Genomic DNA, 21,315 nt, shown 5'->3' on the forward strand with positions numbered 1-21,315 from the left:
GCTTTCTGAGTTTGGGAAATGTTCTATATCTTGGTATGGATGTTAATTACATCAATACATACATACGTAACAATTCATTAAGCTGAACACTTAAAATTTTTGTACTTTGCCGTATGTAATTTATACCTTAATAACTTCAAAAAGTAAGATCCAGAAGAAAATATAATACTTTACCCTTTTTATAAAGTTCAAAAATGAGTGCCACTAAATAATAATATTCACATGTGATAAAACAAGAAAGGATGAGAGAAAGATGAGAAGGGGAGAGAACGAGATCAGAAAAACCTAAAATTCAAGATGCTAGTTACGTGCAAGGAAAATACAGGAAAGGAAGACCAACTATTTGTTGGGTTGGGTGGTGGTTTTCTTAGTGTTCATCTCATTAAAAAGCAATTAATTAGTTTAAAATAAAGTAATAAAAGGACCAAGCATGAGCCAATGATGACAGAGAGTCATGAACCAAGAGTCAGGATTAATCTAATTTTTGATATCAGAAGTCAGTTTTATGGTACAAATAAATACCTGTCTACTGATTATTTACCTGATAACATTTCCTAAATTGGTCAAACTTAAGTTAACTCGCGATCCTTCCTTAAGTCTGTCTCCTTCGGATCCTGAAGATTTCTGCCTTTCACTTCCTGCTAAATCCACCAGATTAATACTGGATTGTTTGGTGAGGTCTCTGTCTAGGAAAACCTGTAGGAAAGCACCACAGGTCATGCTCTTAGAGTGGTAGCAGGGTGCACGTGAAGTCAATCTAGTTTACATTTTAAAATGCATTTTCTAATTGTATTTCACACTTAAAAAAAGATGTAATGAAATTCACAAATTAAAGTGTTTTCTTTTCCATGACATTTTACAGTATTCCATTACCAGGCCCCAATGTCAGTTGCCCCTTCCCAATTCTGCAAGGTTATTTCCAATGATATATTCGATACTGGTCGTTGCTCTAGTATTTCTATGGACAGTAGACACTGTAAATATAAAATACCAAGAAATCTGCAAAATGAGTGACAATTCAGGGTGGCGTGGTCAGGTAGTGGGAAGAACATGGATTTTACAACGCGGCAGCTTCCCTCGCTGGTTATATAACTGTGAGCAAATGACTTTTCAGAGTTTCGGCTTTCTCAGTTGTATTTAATGCCAGGGATACTAGCCCAGTCCTGGGATGTTATGAGGGTAAATGATAGATGTAATGAATGGTTCTAACCGGGCCTGGTATATGATAATAGGTGTTCTTACTGACGCCAATAGAGTATGCTGTTAGACCTCCATACTCATCTTTTTTTTCACCTTCTTTCTTCTCTTGCCTCTAAAGTATCAAGTTAAAAAAATAGGGCAAACCATATAAAGTCTGTGAATTTTAATACCATTGTATCAAGTGACTGGTACTTAAAAGTTACAAAGTTCTTTAAAATACAGTATCTTGTTTAAGCCCCCCAGCGTTTAAGCCCCCCAGCATTCCTGTAAGGAGAGCTATTTATCTCATTGTGCAGAACAGGAAACAGACATCGGAAGCATAAGCTATTTCCCAAAGTTTCAGAGCTGGTAGACAGTCAGACACGGCCCAGTGTTTTTCCACTGTTCTTGGCCAGAGTAGGACAACCTTCACTTACTATAGTCTGTAGGCTAGTGCTGTGGCTTACAGGACAGAGGTGGTAAATCGTATGAACTGTAATGTTTGCCCAGGCTTTGGGAATTCAATCATCCCTCAGGAACCAGGGGGGATTGGTTCCAGGACCCCCCATGGATACCAATATCTGTGGATGTTCGAGCCTCTGATATAAAGTGGTGCAGTATTTGCATATAACCTTCACATATCCTCACATATACTTTAAAACGTCTCTAGATTACTTATAACAGTTAATACAATGTACATGCTATGTAAGTAGTTGTTATCCTGTATTGTTTAGGGAATGATGACATGAAAAAAAATCTGTACATGTCTAGCACAGATACAGTCATGGTAGGCACACATCAGCAATGACGTAGCATTTTATTTTTGAATTTTTGATCCGTGGTTGGTTGAATCCATGGATACAGAACCTGTGGATATGGAGGGCCAACTGTAACCATTTCTGAATCAAACTGGTGACATTGTAGAGGTCACTCTCTGATATCCACCAAGGAGTTTGAAAGAGATAAGTATGTTCTAGTTGATCAAAGATTCAAATTAGTAAAGAGTTGCATGGATTATCTGGCTTCAAAGACTGTATTTTGGTACTTCCGAATGTCGATGGGCTCTGATGGTCCCCTAGGCTCATGGATCTGAAAGCTGGGAGCCAGTGGGGAGCGTGGATGTGGGAGGAGGTAGGAAAAGAGCAAGTGTCTCCCTTTCTCTTGCTTCTGACCCTACAGTCTGTGGTTGGAGGTAGGCACCGAATCCAGAGGTCCAATCTGAAAGGGTTCTGTAATAGTCACCAGCTCACTGTGCTACTGGAAATCCTTCCCAAAGGTCACCCTTGGTGGGAGAGGGGAACAACGGCATTCACTCAACTCACCTGCTTGAACTGAATGGTGATGACCATATGAGATCGGCTGCTGCTGACGTTCATGTTGGTTGAAGCTGTGGTCCTTATTTTTGTCCCTTGTTCCATCAGCCTTTCAATCTGTGCATAGTTCTCACAAGGCACTGACTTCAGACCCTCCACATAAAAGCCCAGCTGTTGATCTTCCCTTACTTTTAGCCCTCCAGGCTTCTTGGTTCTAGAGAGCAAATCTCTTACCTGGGTGGGGGGGCGAGGGGGAAGAATAAAAATTGTGCACTTCAGGAAGGCAGAGATTTTTGTCTATTTCACTGTTCGATCTCTGCCTAGACTATATTAGGTGCTCAGCAAACATTTATTGGACGAATAAATGAATGTTAAATTTTCTGGCAGTACCGGAAAACCTCATAATGTAGCTAAATAAGAAACAGGGAAATGGCAATCAAGAAAATAAGGAAACCAGTGGTAATTAGTGAAGTCAGAATCAAAATGGATAATTTCTTAATGTAAAGAGAAAAACACTGACATTTATTTCATCAATAATATTTATTTAGTGCTGATTAACTGCAAGGCTTTGCATGGTGCTTGTGGTTCACCAAAGTTATTGGGATATAATCTCTGCCCATATGAAGCTTACAATTCTACATCCCTGCGTCAATTCATCCATTTGGCAAACACTAGGGAACACCCATTTTAAACCAAATGCTGCACCAAGTGCTGCAAACAGAAAGGTAATCACAAGGAAATAATTATCTGTTTTGGAGATACAAATATGTACGTAACATTTGACATGATAGCGTAATAAGTACAAAGGGAGGGCGTAGAATGAAAAAACACTTGCTGAGTATCTAATATTTGCGAGTTACTGCGTTAGAAGTGTGAAATTTGGTACATTTCAATGTGTAGTGTCTTATTTTAAATTCTCTACTTTATAAATGAACAGACTGAGCTCTGAGATAGTGATTTGCCAAAGTCACAAGCTATCGTGTTTCCCTGAAAATAAGACCAAGCCGGACCATCAGCTCTAATGTGTTGTTTGGAGCAAAAATTAATATAAGACCCGGTCTTATTTTAGTATAATATAAGACTGGGTCTTTATCATATCATATCATCTTATATCATACCATACCATACTGGTGCTTATATTAAGTTTTGCTCCAAAAGATGTATTAGAGCTCATGGTCCAGGCTAGGTCTTATTTTCGGGGAAACACAATAGTAGTAAATGAGGAAGCTGGGATTTGAAACCACGCAATCTTTCTAACTACTGGAGGACTATGCAATCTGTGGCCTACAGGCCAAATTCAACCCATGCCTGTTTGTGTATGACCCTTGAGGTACGAATGTCATTCCACATTTTTAAATGACTGAAGAAAAATTAAAAGAAAAATATATGGTGACATGAAAGTTTTGTGAAAGTCAAGCTCCCGTGTCCATAAAGAAAGTTGCATGGGTACCCAGCCACGCCCATTCATTTTCATATTGTCTGTGGCTACTTTTGTGCTGCAAGGGCAGAGGTGAGGAGTTGCAGCAGAGACGGTATAGCCCTCAAAGCCTAAAATATTGAGCATCTGGTGCTTTGGCGATAAAATGTGGCCCCCCCGTACAACACCATGCCAGCTGAGGTCAACTGTCTCAGGATGAATAGAGGAGCTGACACTTGAGCTGGATCTGGACAGTTGAGGGGTTTCTTTACGGGCAGAGACAGCAGGGAAGGTATTCCAGGCACAGAAAGAACCGATGTAGGAAAAAGGACAGTTCTGTAAAGGAAGCAGAGTCCTATGTGGCTGAAGCACAGAGTGCGTGGAGATAAAGGGCATGAAATGAAGCTGGAGAGCGAGTTAGGGCCGGGAAGTCAAAGGCCGGCTACAGAGGTTTGACTATTTCTACGACAGATGACGTTTATTAAGCTGCAGAGTCTCTCAGATGTGTGTCAGAAAGTAGAATCACTGTTACCTGTTCGTTGTAAATTTCCAGCATACTGAATGTAACCTGCATAGAAAAGACCATAAAGTAAATTTAAGATTCTCTTGAAACTGTCATCTTTGAAAAACAGTAATATGGAAACAATATAAATGTTCAGTAGAGAGAAAAACCAAGATTGAATGCAGTAAAGCTCCATTTCACATGCAATATGAGATTTGCAAATACTTTTAATGATATATGGAAGAAGTTCTTAATATAAATTAAAAACAGATGCAATGGGGGGAGGGGGGCTCACACAGTGTGAGGGACATAAATGATAAACTACTTTGTCTTGTGCACCTGAAACTAATAATATATATATATATATATATAGATGCAAAACCGTTGTGTGCGTGCGTGTGTGTGTGTGTGTGTGTGTGTCTCAACTGGTAACAGAAAAAGGTGTGTGTGTTTTTTATGGCTCACCCTCCAATCTGAGCACAGGTCGAGAAAAAGACTGGTCTTTACCCTACCGTGTTCTTGGAATATTGCTAACCAAGCTTACACATCTTAAACAAAATATTGGAGGAATCTGAGTGGCTCTGACCTCAAGAAAAGGCCCTGAGATACTGACATTTTGCCACCACCATCTCCCACCCGTGAAAAGCTGGCTTGTGTGTCAGACACCCTTTGGTGAGTCCTGCCAGTGAAACCTCGCATCCACAGAGCTTCCAACCAGCGTCAGAGTATCTTACATTTTAAAATGAACAAAGGGCCAAGGCTTAGCAGACAAAGCCTCCAATATGAAAGAGAGATCAAAACAAACAATAGAAAAAAAGAGCTCAGAGAAAACAAATACATAGAGTAGAAGAAAACACTTTATAAAGCCCTATAACTAATTGCTTCAGAGAGAGGAGGAATCATATCCATGAAAAAGCAGGATGATATTAAAAAGGAACAATCGGAGAATAGAAGTATAAATTAAACTTATGAATGATAGCCAAAAAAAAAAAATTGTACTAGAGGGGTTATAAAATATAGTTGAGGGAATGTTCTAGAATGCAGAAAAAAGACTGAGAAATAGAAAATAGAAAGTAAAAAATAATAAAATTAGAACATTAGTACTAGAGGTCTTAAATCCAATTAATAGTAGTTACAAAAAGGGGAAACCGAGGGGAGAAAATGATAAAAAGAAATAATATAAGAAATGTTTTCCAGATTTGAAGAACAGGAACCTCCAGATTGAAAAATGTCCACTGAGGGTGGCCAGTTGGCTCAGTTGGTTAGAGCGCAGTGCCCATAACACCCAGGTCACCGGTTTGATTCCCACATGGGCCAGCCAGTGAGCTGCGCCCTCCACAACCAGAGTGAAAACAATGACTTGACTTGGAGCTGATGGGTCCTGGAAAAACACACTGTTCCCCAATATCCCCAATTAAAAAAAAAATGTCCACTGAGTGTCCAGCTTGATGCATGAAAAAATGGCTCATACTAAGGCACATCAGAGCATCAATGATAAAAGATTCTAAAAGCTCTGAAAGAGGAACTTACAGTAAAGAAGTTCACGTACCAGGAATCGGGAACCAGAATGGTACCAGACTTCTCAACTGCAATATTGAAGTTAAAAGATAATGGAATAGTGTCTTCAGTAGTTGCAGTGACCTAGAATTCTATTCCAGAAAAACTTCAATCAAGTGAGAAAGTTAGAAAAGATATTGTCAGGTATGCAAGGACACAGTAATGTACCCTTCATGTACCTTTTCTGAGGAAGGTGCAGAAAAGGAGAGAGTTAACCAACTACTGTGAGGAATATATTGGCTCTTGTAACCCAAGGAGCCAACAAAGAATGTTGAACTAAAGTTCCGCAAGGACAGTTTTGCAGCAGCCGTGGAAAAACACTGCTCCAAATAGTAGCAGGAGAATAGAAGACTCTTGCTGAAGGTGACCCAAGAAAAATAGTGGAACTGATAAGTTTGAGTATATGGAAAGTATTATTAATAGGCAGGTGAGAGTGATTTGGAGCATTTAGAAAAACACAGAGATTTATAGAAAACTAGATACACACGAAAAGCAATTCAAAACTCAAAGGAAAACAAAGTGCAAAAACAGCGGTTCAGTAGTGAACAGTATTTCCACAGCTAAAATGTTAAACACTATTGATTAAAACAAATTTTATAATACTGTAGGGGGTATGTGGGGATAAAGTAATGTGAGGGGGTTGTGAGTGTGACAGATAAATTGTCTTCTACCATGGTGGGAAGATAGTAGACAATGTCTAAAATTGCTTAAGAAGAGAAACACATTATTTGAAAATATGGAATAGATCCTAGGGAAATCTGCTGAAGAGCTGAAGATGGTAACCTGTGGGAAGTCATAGGGGAGGGGAAGAGGGCTAAGCAGAAGACAGGTGGCTTCCATTACAGGCCTTGTGGTACCATTTTAAAACAGTTTTATTGAGAGATCACTCATATACCATACAGTTCACTCATTTGAAGTATACAATTTAGTGGTCTTTAGTGCATTACAGAACAGTGCAACCATCTCCACAACTTTTATTTAGCAAATTGTGTCCCCGCAATTCCGCAGTCACCCCTATTAGCAGTCACTCCCCAATCTCTACCTTCTCCCTTCCTCTGTCCGCCAGCCCTCGGCAATAACCAATTTACTTTCTGTCTCTGTAGATTTCCTGTTCTGGCTATTTTATATAAACAGAATCCAACAATATATGATCTTTTGTGTCTGGCTTCTTCCACTTAGAGTGATGTTTTCAAAGTTCATCCATGTTGTAGTATGTACCAGACGCTCTGTCCATTTTTATTGCTGAATAATATTCCATTGTACAGATATGCCATGTTTTATTCATCCATTTATCAATTGATGGACATTTGGGTTGTTTCCAGTTTGGGCCATTGTGAATATGTTGCTGTGCAATATTCACGTATAAGTTTTTGTGTGGACATAGGCTTTCCTTTCTGTTGGGCATTTGCGTTTTTAAACTATACATGTACTACTTTGAAAACATTTCAATTGAAAAATTAGAAATACACTGAAATGCTAAGAGTGTTTGATTGGGTGATAAGATTTTGAATAATTTTTCTACTCTCTAAGTTAGACACATTACTTTGAAAATCGGGGAAAAAATTAAGATAAAAAATGATGCATTATTGTATTTTCAAAAAACAAATTTAATCTCTTTTGCTATTTAGAAGAAGCAGAAACATAGACTATGCTTACACGGATTTGCTGACATTGTACTGTCATGGTTTAAAGCTGTTTACGTTAATGGTGACGCTTCCCCTTGAAAATGTCACCAACCGTCAGGTGAATCTAAAATTCAGTCTTGGGCCTTCTGTGCGAGGGCAAGTAAGAAACTATGCTGTGACAACTAAGAAACAAAATAACATTCTTTACTTAGAAATAAATCAATAAATTCAGATGAGAACACAACCTTGGTGGAAGAAGGGGAGCAAAGGAAAACACTGATTTGAGTCAGCTAAGGTTTTGTTATATAAGTTTCAACAATAATACCTCATTAGTGCTAATATTGAAGCTGTCTGCTTCCATGATGCTCAGAACACTTCTTAAAAATACTGGGGGTGCCAAATAAATGTATACAAGTGGACACTTTGGTCAACGTTGCTCAAGCAGTAGTTCGCCGTAATCAGAAGTGTCTGGACACTGATGGGAACCACTGTAAGCACCTCTTGTAATTGCAGAAGCCAAACGTGATTTGTATTCATCTTTTGTTATCGGTATATAATGAGTATTACAATTTTAATAGTGTTTTTCCTTTCTTAAAATGTGTATACATTTGTTTGGCACCCTCTGTATTTCCTTGGGTTTGTCTCCCTAGAACCAGAAAAATCCAACATTTTGTTTAGCTGCTACTTGATTTTGTAATCATGTCATAAGGATTTTGGAATGAAAAATTAGCATTATCCTAAAATAGAGATGCTGATAACTTCCATTTGGGGCGGAGGATTTCCAAAACAGAAAAAAAAAAAAAAAAAAGAAACGAAAGAAACTCGTAAAGAAGGGCTTTCAGAATACTACCTGGCATTCTAGATTTCTCTCCCGGTTCTCAACTGCTTGAAAGAGCTCTTCGCACACATTGGGAATGATCCCCTTGTTTGCACCAAACCCGACCATGGAGTAGCTTTTTCCAGAGCCAGTTTGGCCGTAGGCCAGGAGCGTGGCATTGTAGCCTTGCCAGGCACTGTCCAGAATCCCCCGGCCAAGGTCTTGGAAAACATCTCTCTGGAAAGAAGATGGCAGGCATCACACTCAACACAGGCTTTTCACAATAGCCTTAAAACCTGAATATTCTGGTCTTGATGACTTCCACCTTACTTAGCATCCTACGACCTGCTTGAACTGTGTGCTATCTTAGAACCAACGGAAGAAAGCTGGAAACCAAAATCCGGGATCTGTCGGTTTGGAAAACACTGATCACCATGGATCTCCAACTAGGAGGTTGGTGTAAAAGTAATTGCGGCTTAAAAGGTTGAAAATAACCTTTTAAGCAAAAATAACCTTTTGCACCAACCTAATACTGTTTCCCCGAAAATAAGACCTAGCTGTACAATCAGCTCTAATGCGTCTTTTGGAGCAAAAATTAATAGAAGAGCCAGTCTTATTTTACTATAACATAAGACCTGATCTTATATAATATAATATAACAAAAGACAGGGTCTTATATTAGTTTTTGCTCCAAAAGACGCGTTAGAGCTAATTGTCTGGCTAGGTCTTATTTTCGGGGAAACAGGGTAGCTGGTATCCATCAATAATAAATGTGTGTATTTTACAGCCTTGCCAGTACCTGGGCTGGGTCTTCAACATTTTAATTGGGGGATATTGGGGAACAGTGTGCTTTTCCAGGACCCATCAGTTACTGTCCTTCAATCTAGTTGTGGAGGGCGCAGCTCAGCTCCAAGTCCAGTCACCGTGTTCAATCTTAGTTGCAGGGAGCGCAGCCCCCCATCCCATGTGGGAATTGAACTGGCAACCTTGTTGTTAAGAGCTCACGCTCTAACCAACTGAGCCATCCGGCCACCCCGACAAATGTTTAATTTTGACATCTGTTTGATTTTGAAGACTCTTGTCACCTAGTTTCCTAGGACTGCCATAACAAATTACACAAACTAGGTTACTAAAAACAACAGACATTTTTTCTTTCACAGATCTGGGGCTAGAAGTCCAAAATCAAGGTGTGGGTGAGGCCACAGTCTTTTTTAAGTTTCCAGGGAAAAATCCTTTCTTGCTTCTTCCTAACGTCTGGCTCCCAGCAGTCCTTGGCATATAGCTGCAATCTCGGCCTCCATCGCCACGTGGCCTTCCCCTGTGGGTCTGGATGTCCAGATCTCCCCCATCTTACAAGAACTGGATTTGGGGCCCACTCTAATCCAGTATGGCCTCATCTCACCTAATGACATCTGCAAATATCCAGTTTCTAAATGAGGTCACATTCTTAGGTTCTGGGTGGATATAAATTTGGGGGGAACATGATTCAACCCATATAGCATCTTTTTTTTTTTTTTTTAAAGAAAAAACAATTGTAGATATATGAGGATCTATTTTTGGACGCTATATTCTGTTCCTTTGATCTACTCATATATCTTTTTTTTTTTTTAAGGCAATGCCAGGCTGTCTTGATTACTGCAGCTCTATTGTGGGTTTTCAGGTACTCAACTTTATTCTCTTTTAAATAATTTTGGCTCTTCAAAGTCCTTTACAATTCCATGTAAGTTACTGAAATAATATATCAATTTCTACAAAAAAATTACTGCTGGGATTGTGATTGAGATTCCTTTAAATCTATTGATCAATTTGACTTCTTAATAATACTGTCGTCTGATTCATTTAAGTTTTCCTTTCAGTAATGTTTTATAGTGTACAGCTTGTGCACATATTTTTAAAATTTTATCCTTAAAGTATGTTATGCTTTTGATATTGTAAATATTTTAAAATTTCAATTTTAAGTTTTTCACTGCTAGCATAGAGAAGTACTATTGATTTTTGAGTGTTGACCTTGCTAAACACAATTATTAACTGTAGTAGCTTTTTAAAACATTTACTTTTTATTGAGGTAGCATTGGTCTAGAACAGGGGTGTCCAAACTTTTTTCAATGTTTTTTACCAAGGGCCATATGCGGTAAAATACACAAACAACCAGGCCACTCACTTGAGGTGAAGTACGTATTGCCTCACCTGGTTTATTTAAGTAAACTAAATATATTTTTGGAATTTGCTGTGGGCCAATTAAAAATGGATTGCAGGCTGCAGTTGGCCCGCGGGCCGCAGTTTGGACACCCCTGGTCTAGAACATTTATGTCTCATGTGCATAAATTGTCATCAGTATGTACTATATCATGTTCACCAAAAAGTCTAGTTTCTACCCATCACCATGCAGTTGACCCCACTCTGGTAACCACCAATCTGTTGTCTGCCTGTAAGTTTGTTTTGTTTGTTCATTTGTTTTATTGTTTTTGTTTTACATTCCACATATGAGCAGCATCATACAGTATGTCTTTTTTCACCTGACTTATTTCACTTAGTGTAATACCCACAAGGTTGATCCATGTTGTCACAAATGGCAGGATTTCACCTTTTTATGACTGAATAGTATTCCTCTATGTGTGTGTGTGTGTGTGTGTGTCACATTTATCCATTCATCTGTTGCTAGACACTTAGGTCGTTTCCATTTCTTGGCTATTGTAAGTAATGCGGCAATGAACATAAGGGTGCATATATCTTTTTGGACTAGTGTTTTTTGTATTTCTGAGATAGATACCCATAAGAGCAGTAGCTAGATCATATGGTAGTTCTATTCTTAATTTTTTTTTGAGGAATCTCCATACTGTTTTCCATAGTCGCTGTACTAATTTACATGCCAACCACCAGTGCTCAGGGGTTTCCTTTTCTTCCCATTCTCTCCAACACTTGTTGTTTCTTGTCTTTTTAATGACACCCATTCTAACAGGTGCGACATGATAGCTCATGTGGGCTCGATTTGCATTTCCCTAATAATTAGTGACGTTTGAACTCCTTTTCAAGTGCCTGCTGGCCATCTTTATGTCTTCTTTGGAAAAATGTCTACTCAGATCCTCTGCCCATTTTTCAATCATTTTTTGTTATTGTTGTTATTGAGATGGATGGGTTCTTTATATATTTTGTGTATCAAACCTGTATCAAATGTATGATTTACAGAAATCTATTCCCATTCAGTAGGTTGCCTTTTCACTTTGTTGATAGTTTCCTTTGCTGTGCAGAAACCTTTTAGTTTAGGTTGTCCCATTTCTTTCTTTTTTATTTTGTTTCCCTTACCATTGGAGTTGAATCCACAAAAACATCACTAAAAAGGATGTCAAGGAGCTTACCACCTACATTTTCTTCTATGTATTTCATGATTTCAGGTCTCACATTCAAGTCTTTAATCTGTTTTGAAATAATTTTTCTGTACGGTGTAAGATATTAGTCTAGTTTCATTCTTTTGCATGTGGTGGTTCAATTTTCCCAGCACCATTTATTGAAGAGATTTTCTTTCTCCATTGTATGTTCTTGGCTCCCTTGTCATAAATTAGTTGTCCATATACATTTATTTCCAGCTCTCGATTCTGTTCCGTGTGTCTTTCTGCCGGTACCATACTGTTTTGGTTACTATAGCTTTGAAATATAATTTGAATTCAGGGAATGTGATCCCTCTGGCTTTGTTCTTTTTTTCTCAGGGTGCTTTGGCTAGTGGGGGTCTTTTGTACCGTGTTTCCCTGAAAATAAGCCCCAGTTAAGACTTCAGCCAGACGGACACATTTAGTTCTTTATGATGATGTTCCAGAAGATGACAAGACTGTAACTGAATAAATGTAGATTGTTGTACATGAAAAAATAAGACATTCCCTGAAAATAAGCCCTAGTGGAGCAAAAATTAATATATGACCCAGTCTTATTTTCGGGGAAACACGGTAGTTCCAAAAAAATTTTAGGGTTTTGATTGTTCTATTTCTGTGAAAAATGCTGTTGAGATTTTGATAGGGATTGCATTAAATCTGTAGATTGCTTTTGGTAATCTGGATATTTAAAAAATGTTAATTCTTCCAATTCATGAGCACTGAGTATTTTTCTATTTCTTTGTGTCGTCTTCAATGTATTTTTTTTAAAACTTTTATTTATTTTAAGTGTGTTTTTCCAGGACCTGTCAGCTCCAAGTCAAGTAGTTGTTTCGGTCTAGTTGTGGAGGGTGCAGCTCACAGTGGCCCATGTGGGGATTGAACCGGCAACCTTGTTGTTAAGAGCACTGCACTCTAACCAACCGAACTAACTGGCTGCCCTTCAATTTTTTTTTTTTAACAATGCTTACAGTTTTCAGTGTATAGGTCTTTTACCTCCTTGGTTAAATCTATTACTAGGTATTTTTTTGTTGTAGTTGTTACAGTTGTAAATGTGATTGTTTTCCTAATTTCACTCTTTTGGTTTTTCATTGTTAGTGTATAGAAACACAGCAGATACTTGTATATTGATTTTGTACTCTGCAACTTTACTGTGTTTATTATTTCTAATATTTTTTTTGGTGGAAACTTTAGGGTTTTCTATATATACAATCATGCATCTGCAAATAGTTACAGCTTTACTTCTTTCCAATTTGAATGCCTTTCATTTCTTTTTCTTGCTTGATTGCTCCACTACTAAGTTGAATAAGTGTGGGCACTCTTCTCTTGTTCCTGACCTCATAGGAAAAGATTTCAGTTTTTCACTGTTAACTATGATACTAGCTAAGGGTTTGTCATATATGGACTTTATTATGTTGAGGTACTTTCCTAGACCCATTTTGTTGAGAGTGTTTGTCATAAATGGATGTTGAGTTTTGTCAAATGTTATTCTGCGTCATTGTCAATTCCTTAGTTTTTGCATAGGTAATCGTGTAATGTGCACATAGCTTGACTTTTTTTATCTACACTTATGTCACTTATTTCCTATTAATTGCCTTATTGCCCTGGCTAGGACCTGCAGTAAATGTGTAGAAATGATGAGATTGGACTTCCTTGCCCTATCCCCAATCTTAGGAGGAAGCATTCAGTGTTTCACCATCAAATGTGATGTTACCTATGTATTTCAGGGAAGTTCTATTTCTAGGAAGCTCCCTCCCATTTCCAGTTTGCTTAGAGTTTTAATTATGATTGGATGTTGAATTTTGTCAAATTTTTTTTTTTTTTTGGCATCTGATCATGTATTCTTTCCTCCTGTATTCTATTCATATAATGAATTACATTATTATTCAAATGTTAAGCCAATCTTACATACCCAGGAAAAGGCCCACTTAATAGTGATGTATTACTTTTTAAGTATATTATTCAATTCTATTTGCTAAAATTTTGTTAATAATTTTTGTGTCTATGTTCATGAAGGATAATTGGCCTGTAGTGTTTTTGTGATATCTTTGGCTAGTTTTCTTGTGCTGGCCTCAGAAAATGAATGTTCCTTTTTCTATTATTTGTAAGATTTCCTTCTTTCTTTTTCTTTTCTTTTTCTTTTTTTGGAGAGTTCTCATTATTTCTTTCTCTGGTAGAATTCATAGCAAAGGCATCTGGACCTAGAGATTTCTCTGTGAGGTTTTTAACTCTAAATTCAATTTCTTTAATGGGTATAGAGCTACTTGAGTTACCCCTTTTTGTGTGAACTTAAGTAGTTTGTGTCCATTTTATGTCTTGGTGAATTTATTGGCATTACGTTGTTCATAATATTCTCTTTTACTTTTTAAATGTGTTTAAGAGTTGCAGTAATATCGCCTTCATTTCTCATCTTGGTAATTTATGTCTTTTTCCTTGATCCATTTGGCTACAGGTTTATCAATTTCATCGATCTTTTCAAAGAACCAGCTTCTGGGTTCATTAATTTTTTTTCTCTTTTTTTTTTTTTCAGTTTTACTGTTTTACATTAATTACTGCTCTAATCTTTCTTATATCTTCCTCTGCTCATTTTGTATTTAATTGGCTCTTCATTTTCTAAATTGTTAGACAGAAGCCTAGAATGTTGATTTGAGATTGTTCTTTTCTAATATAATCAGTTAATGCTACAAAACTTCTCTAAGCCGTGCTTTAGCTGCATTGCTAAATTTTGGTAGATGCTTTTGATTTTCATTCAGTTAAAAATATTTACTAATTTCCCTTTATGATTTATTCCTTCATCTATGGATTATTTAGAAGTCTGTTATTTTCTAAATATTTGTGGATTTTCCTAATATCTTTCATTTCTTTCTAGTTTAATTCCATGTGGTCAGAGAACATACTTTGTATGGTTTCAGTTATCTTACATTTGTTGAGACTAGTTTTATGATCCGGAATATAGGCAATCATAATGAAAGTTCCCTGTTCACTTGAAAAAGGATGTGTAGTGCTGTGGTTGGGTGGGGGTAGCAGAGGTGTTTTAGAATTGTCAGTTAGGTTGCTAGTGTAGTACTCATCTTCTATATTACTGATTTTTGTTGTTGTTGTTGTTGTTATTTGTTCTACTCAGAGAGGAGTGATGAAATAATTGTAGATTGGTCTATTTCTCATTCAATCTCTAGCAGTTTCTGCTTCATGTACTTTGAAGTTCTGTGATTGGGTACATGCCCATTTAGGATGGCATGTCTTCTTAATGAATTAATTACTTTAGCTTTATGAAATATTCCTTGTTCTGAAGCCTACTTTGTATGATGTAAATATAGCCTCTAATTTTCTTTTTCTTAATGCTTACATGCTAGGTATCTATTTAAATTGGGTTTCTGACAACAGATAGAGTTGGATCTTACTTTTCCTATCAAATCTGATCATCTCTGCCTTTTAGTTGGCATGTTTATTTACATTTGTATAGTAATCAATATGGCTGGCATTAAGTCTACCATCTTGCTAGTTTCCTGCCATGTTTTGGATTGTTTCATAATTCCATCTCCCCACAATTGACTCATTAGTTCTGCTTTTGTTTGATTTTATCATTATTATTATTATTATTATTATTAAGTGCTCTAGTGCGATGGTGCATTCCAGGGTCCATAGAATCCTTTCCGTGAGTTTGTGAAGTAAAAACTATTTGACAGAGGGTATTTTTAGGGGTGGTTTAATAAAGGTTATAATCTTTGGGCCGAGTTGTGGAAGATGAGCAGGCGGACAGAACAGAGAAAAGTCTGGGTTGAAGTGAACGGGCCTCAGTGACCTATGGGACAGTCTCACACATACACATAACTAGAGTCACAGAGGAATGAGGACAAAAAAAGACTTGAAGAAATGATGGCTGAAATGTCTCCAGATTGGATAGAAACTATAAACACACAGATCCAAGAAGCTTAATGAGCTCCGTCCAGATTGAAATGACATCTCATTTACACCCCATTGTATTCCATCTATATTCTTAATCACAGAACCTGTAACATTTGAATGCATTTATGTGCCTGTCTCCCCATGTGAAATAGCAACTTTAAGGTGGAAGAGTGCATGGCACATGATAAATATTTGATAAAAGTTTTCAAACGCTGAGGGCCTTACAAGTTTTGCTTATTTTGCATATCTCAGACAGGCAAAATATAATTGACTTGACTGACATTCCTTTTTCAAAATATGTCAATATATTGGGAAATCAACCATTTTGAGTGCCCGCAAATTATGTAGGCAACAGCTGCACTTTTGGATCTCATGTTTAGTATGAATAAATTTAAAATCAAACTCTCAAAATGGAAGCATATATTGTAGCATACTTGCATAAAAAATTATTGTTCTGTTATACCGTTAATACTTCATTAAAAAAAACCCAAAAACCTCAAGTTGTGTTTTAAAGCAATTTACCTGGCTTGCAAATATACTATTAGGATCAGCGGAAATAAACACACCATCTTGATCCACTTGAAATCCATTGTGAGACCAATATGCCAGGTCAAATGTAAATGTCTTCATATGTTCTGGATTCTTAGGGTCTTGTATAGTGGTGGTGGTCCTTGAATGCATGGAAATCACACATTTGCTCCCAGAATTCTTCTCTCTCTATAGTCAAATTACAAAATCAGGATCAATTTTTATAGCTTTTCTTTGTCATCTAATTGTTTTGCAAGTCTTTATACCTAGCAAGAAATTAAGCCAGGAATGTACCATTCATTCTTTCTATTCTCTACTTACATAATTCTAGCAGCTGTTATGAAAAGCAGTTGCTCTTCTGTTCCCTCAGAATTTTTGAAAGGCTTGTCTCTACTCATAACTTTCTGAAACAGCCCATCTAACGCCCAACTATACTAACAGCAATAACTATAGCAGCGGAGAAATCCACTTCTAGTATGACAATGTAAGGAGCTCCTGTCCCACTCCCCAGTGAACCTGTGAAAATTCATGAAAAGCAACCATTTAAAGCCTCTGGAAATTGTCGTAAGGGCAAACAGCCAATAAAGAAACATCTATTCAAGAAAATCGATCAAAATTCAGTAAGAAGCTAGAGTTTGTAGTATTTGAAGCAAGGCCATTTTGTCCCTCTCCTACCAGCTCAGCAAAGTGGAATCTACTCCAGACTCAGAGCCAAGAACACAGGGCTCCCCTCTCCCCAGATCCCAGCTAGAGGGCTTTCTTCCCGGGAGGCGCAGGACGTCAGCGTTTTTCATCCTGCCCCCATCTACCTGTTGCTGAGGCTAAGTCCTGGGAGCGTGTGGATGGGAAATGGCGGTTTCTTCTGCTACCCGGTTCCCACTCGTGGAAGAGGCATACCGCAGCATCCTTGGGTGCTCCCGTCCCTGCTCCTGAGGTTCCGTGCCAGGAGGGACGGGCTGAGAGGACCTCGGGCTGCTGTGCTGTATTCACCAAGTGCGGAGCTTCCGGAGCAGGGATGTCACTCGGAGCAGCTTGCCATTGTCCCCACCCCCAAATCCTGAGCCCTGGTTTACAGATCTTGCCTGAGGGAGCAGTACCTCATCTCTTCCCATGGAATTGACTCATTTGCCCCCTTAGAGAAATTCAGTCCGAATGGCAGTCTCAAGAAGAGAGGAGTTTGTGATGAAAAGCAACTCAGAAGAGACTCGAGATACAGGTGAAATTACAGGCCCTCTGGCGTCCAGTGGGGCAAGGACTGGGGGAAAAGATGGCTGGCAGGAACCCACTGCGGTCAGAAAAAATGTCAAACGCGGGTCTCAGAAACTGTTCTTTTCAGAGGAACCAGTTTGACTGAATGTATTTGTAGAGCAATTTATGCCCCCGGGACATTTTCGAAAACAGCTTCCAGCCGGCAGTCAGCACAGTGTAACAGCTTGGGTGTGGCTGAGAGGAAGAAAGCTGTGCCTTCCTGAGGAGTAACGGGTGGGGGGTGGGGTGGAGGGACAGACTTCAGTAAAACAACCCAGCTCAAACTTGCCTCGCGTGCCTTGTCCATTCCCTCCTGCAGAAACCAAAATAAGACAGTGGACTGGGGATCCTTGGCTCCTTATGCCTCTGACTGACCGTGGTTATTTCCGCCGATGGCTGTGTGGCAAGTTCCATTCTCTTGAGAATTGTAAGGCAGTTGTCTCTGTGTCTGTCACCTTACTACACCTGATTAAAATGCATCTTGGGTATGCGTTAAAATGATTTACTGTAACATATCAATAGACTGAAAACCAAAAACTACCTGTCATCTCAATAGATGCAGAAAATGTATTTGACAAAATCTGACATCCTTTCATGATAAAAGCACTCAACAAATTAGGACTAGAATGAAACTTAATCTGATAAAGGGCATCTATGAAAAACCCAGAACTAATATCATATTTAATGGTCAAGACTAAATGTCTAAGATCAGGAAAAAGACAAAGATTTTCACTCTTGACAATTCTATTCGATATGGTATTGGAAGTTCTAGCCAGGGCAATTAGACTGGAAAAATAAGTAAAAGGCATCCAGATAGAGAAGGAAGAAGTAAAATGATCTCTATTTGCAGATGCCATGATCTGGAATACAGAAAGTCCTAAGGAATGCACTAAAACCTATTAGAATAAATGAGTTCAGTAAGGTTGCAGGATACAAGATTGATACACAAAAATCAATTGTATTTCTATTCACTCCAAATGAACAATCTGAAACTGAAGAAAATTATTCCATCTCTAATAGCATCAAAAAGAAATACTTAAGAATAAAGTGCAAAACATACTCTGACTACTCTAAAACATTGTTGAAACTAAAGATCTAAAAATTGGAAAAATATCCCATGTTCATAGATCAGAATACTTTGCATTAAGATGGTAATACTCCCTAAACTGATGTATAAATTCAATGCTATTTCTATCAGAACCCCACTTGACTTCTTTGTTGAAATCGACAAGCTATTTGTAAAATCTATATGTAATTGCAATGTACCTAGAATAGCCAAAACAATCTTGAAAAAAAAGAGGATGCAGTTCCAGATTTCACAACCTTTAATACAAACCAACAGTGACCAAGAGTTTGGTACTGGCATGACAGACACACAGATTAACGTAATGGAATTGAGAGTCCGGAAATAAACCCAGACATCTATGGTCAACTGCTTTCCAACAAGACTGCCAAATGGGGGAAGAACAGTCTTTGCAAGAAATAGTGCTGGGGAAACTCGATAGCTACGTGCAAAAGAGGAAACTTGGACCCTTACCTCATACAGATACATAAAAATTAACTCAGAGTGGATGAAAGACATAGATATAAGAGCTAACGTGTAAAAGAAAGCAGAGGAGTAAATACATCTTCATGACCTTGGATTGGGCACAGGATTCTTTGATATGACTCCAAAAGCAAGTAGTAAAATTAAAAACTTTTGTGCTTCACAGGACACCATCAATAAAGTGAAAAAACAACCCAAAGAAATGGGAGAAATTTTGCAAATCTTACATCTAATAAGGGATTGTATCCAGAATATGTAAAGAACAGCTCAATATATAAAGATAATTCAATTAAAAAATTCGCAAAGGATCTGAATAGATGTTTCTCCAAGGAAGATATACACATGAGAAGATGGGTGGCATCATTAGTCATCAGGGAGATGCAAACCAAAGCCTTGAGATACTTCACACCAGAATTGCTACAGTGAAGTCCAGTGTTTGCTAGGGTTGGAGACATTCGACCCCTCACATACTGCCGGTGGGAGTGACTATAAGGCCGCAGCTGCTTGGAAAGTCTGGCAGTTCCTCAGACAGTTGAAGAGCAAGTTACCCTATGAATAAGCAATTCTATGCCTAAGTATATAACCAAGAGATGAAAACGTGTCCGGACAAAAACTTGTACACGAATGTTTCCAACAGCATTATTCATAACATCCCCTCACCGAGAGTTAAATACAGTGCGAGTATTATCCAGCCATAAAGTTTTGACATACGCTTCAACAAGGATGGACCTTGAAAACATGATGCTGAGTGAAAGAAGCCAGTCACTAGACTACATACTTTATGGTTCGTTATATGAAATGCACAGAGCAGGGAAATACGCAGAGACAGGGATGAGATCAATGGTTGCCTAGGACTCGGGATAAGGATGATGGCTGAAGGGCACAGATTATTTTTTAAGTGATAATAACATCCTAAAACTTAGTGGCTGCATTTATCTGTGAATACACTAAAAATCACTGAATTGTACACTTTGAGGGAATTGTATAAAATGTAGATTTTATCTCAAACCATTTAGAAGATAATGAAAAAATAAACTGTAACAGCATTAAGAGTATTTGTCAGGCATTGTGCTCTGATTTATATATTCATCTCGTAACAGCAACCCTGTGGGGTATTGGTCTCTTCATTTTACAAAGGAAACCAAGGCTCAGCTTAAAACTTCCCTTGCTCAAGTCTACAGTGGGTAAGTGAAATAGTCAAGTTTGAACCCCAATTCATCTGACTTCAAAGGCTTCTGAGAATGCACTGCCTCTTATAACAAAGATAGTCTTAAAGTTGGTTCTCTGATTCCACACTGAAAACTGGCTATGAAGTTAGAAAGTCGGCAGAATCCAGGTCACCTAGGAGCTATTCTAGTTCTTCAGGTGTGAGGCATAATCATCTATCCTCAGATCAGCGCTTAAGTTCATCCTCTTTCCTCCTTGCTACTGTTCTGGTAAAAGCTAATCAACTTTGGTGACAGACAAAGGCAATGTTTGCAGAAGGGCCTAAAGGTTGTGTAAATATGTAACTGTTTTAGCAACTACTTCTACATCCTTACTGTTTAAAACTTGCAGTTAGTTACTGTAGCAATATTAAGGCCAATGAAAAATAATCCCCAGAATAGCTACTTTGTGTGTTGAAGGGCTAAGTTATAAAAAAGGTTGTCTTTCCTTTTTTTGGCCACATTTAATTTACTGATCACAAATTAATTCTTTGACATTTATATAATTATCTAATTATATATCTGCTAGGTTGCTGAAATATTTTGTGCACTATCAATGAATGTTAAGGGAAAGGGCAGAACTGATATGAACTGAAAATGTGCGAATACTGAATATTGATGGATAAGAGAAAAGGCAGCAGGTTGTACAAGTGGGAAAGACATCTTATCAGGTCATTTCATTGTATCCCATTCAGGATCAGTTACTGTCAAAAAAGCCTGGGCGTGGTGTTTGGTCTAGCATACCCTTAATCCAAACTTTACTATCCTTTACGGTCACCTCAGATGCTTCTATCTCCAGGAAGTTGTCAAGATCTGTCCAGGCAGAACTAGATCTGATCTTCCTTTGGGTGCCAAGATTATCTACCTTAGTGCTAGGGGATACACTACTATAAAAAAGTTACTTACATCAGACTGGAAACTGGTGGAGAACAAAGGATTTTCCTTTAAATCCTTTGTTTCTAGCACATCATTTGATCCATAGCAGATGGTCAAAAATTTGCTGAATGGGTCAATTGTTCAGAATTATCTTGAATTTTAACTAATGTATTCATAACAATTGCTACAAGTCCAAGAATGAGTTTAATCCATATTTTATCCTAAAATGTTGTA

General features: G+C 38.0%; 1 protein-coding gene across 5 annotated transcripts in view; it reads right to left on the reverse strand.

The window, feature by feature from the left end:
• LOC109446977 (kinesin-like protein KIF28P) overlaps positions 1-21,315 on the reverse strand; it is a 49,672-nt gene that overhangs the window by 27,028 nt on the left and 1,329 nt on the right. The window contains exons 1-6 of one of the 5 annotated variants that reach the window (XM_074316897.2): positions 17,016-17,552; positions 16,201-16,395; positions 8,444-8,647; positions 4,442-4,477; positions 2,502-2,726; positions 542-696 (exon numbers count right to left, since the gene is read on the reverse strand). In XM_074316897.2, coding sequence (XP_074172998.2) covers positions 542-696; positions 2,502-2,726; positions 4,442-4,477; positions 8,444-8,647; positions 16,201-16,359 — 779 coding nt within the window. In that variant the 5' untranslated portion in view covers positions 16,360-16,395; positions 17,016-17,552. Of the gene's footprint in view, positions 1-541; positions 697-2,501; positions 2,727-4,441; positions 4,478-8,443; positions 8,648-16,200; positions 16,396-17,015; positions 17,591-21,315 lie in introns of those variants that run through there. The other 4 variants (XM_088799122.1, XM_088799121.1, XM_088799120.1 and 1 more) reach the window with 4 other exon arrangements.

This window comes from Rhinolophus sinicus, chromosome 6 (assembly GCF_057876585.1).
Source record: "Rhinolophus sinicus isolate RSI-liver-muscle chromosome 6, RSI-T2T, whole genome shotgun sequence".
Classification (NCBI taxonomy): Eukaryota; Metazoa; Chordata; class Mammalia; order Chiroptera; family Rhinolophidae; genus Rhinolophus; species Rhinolophus sinicus.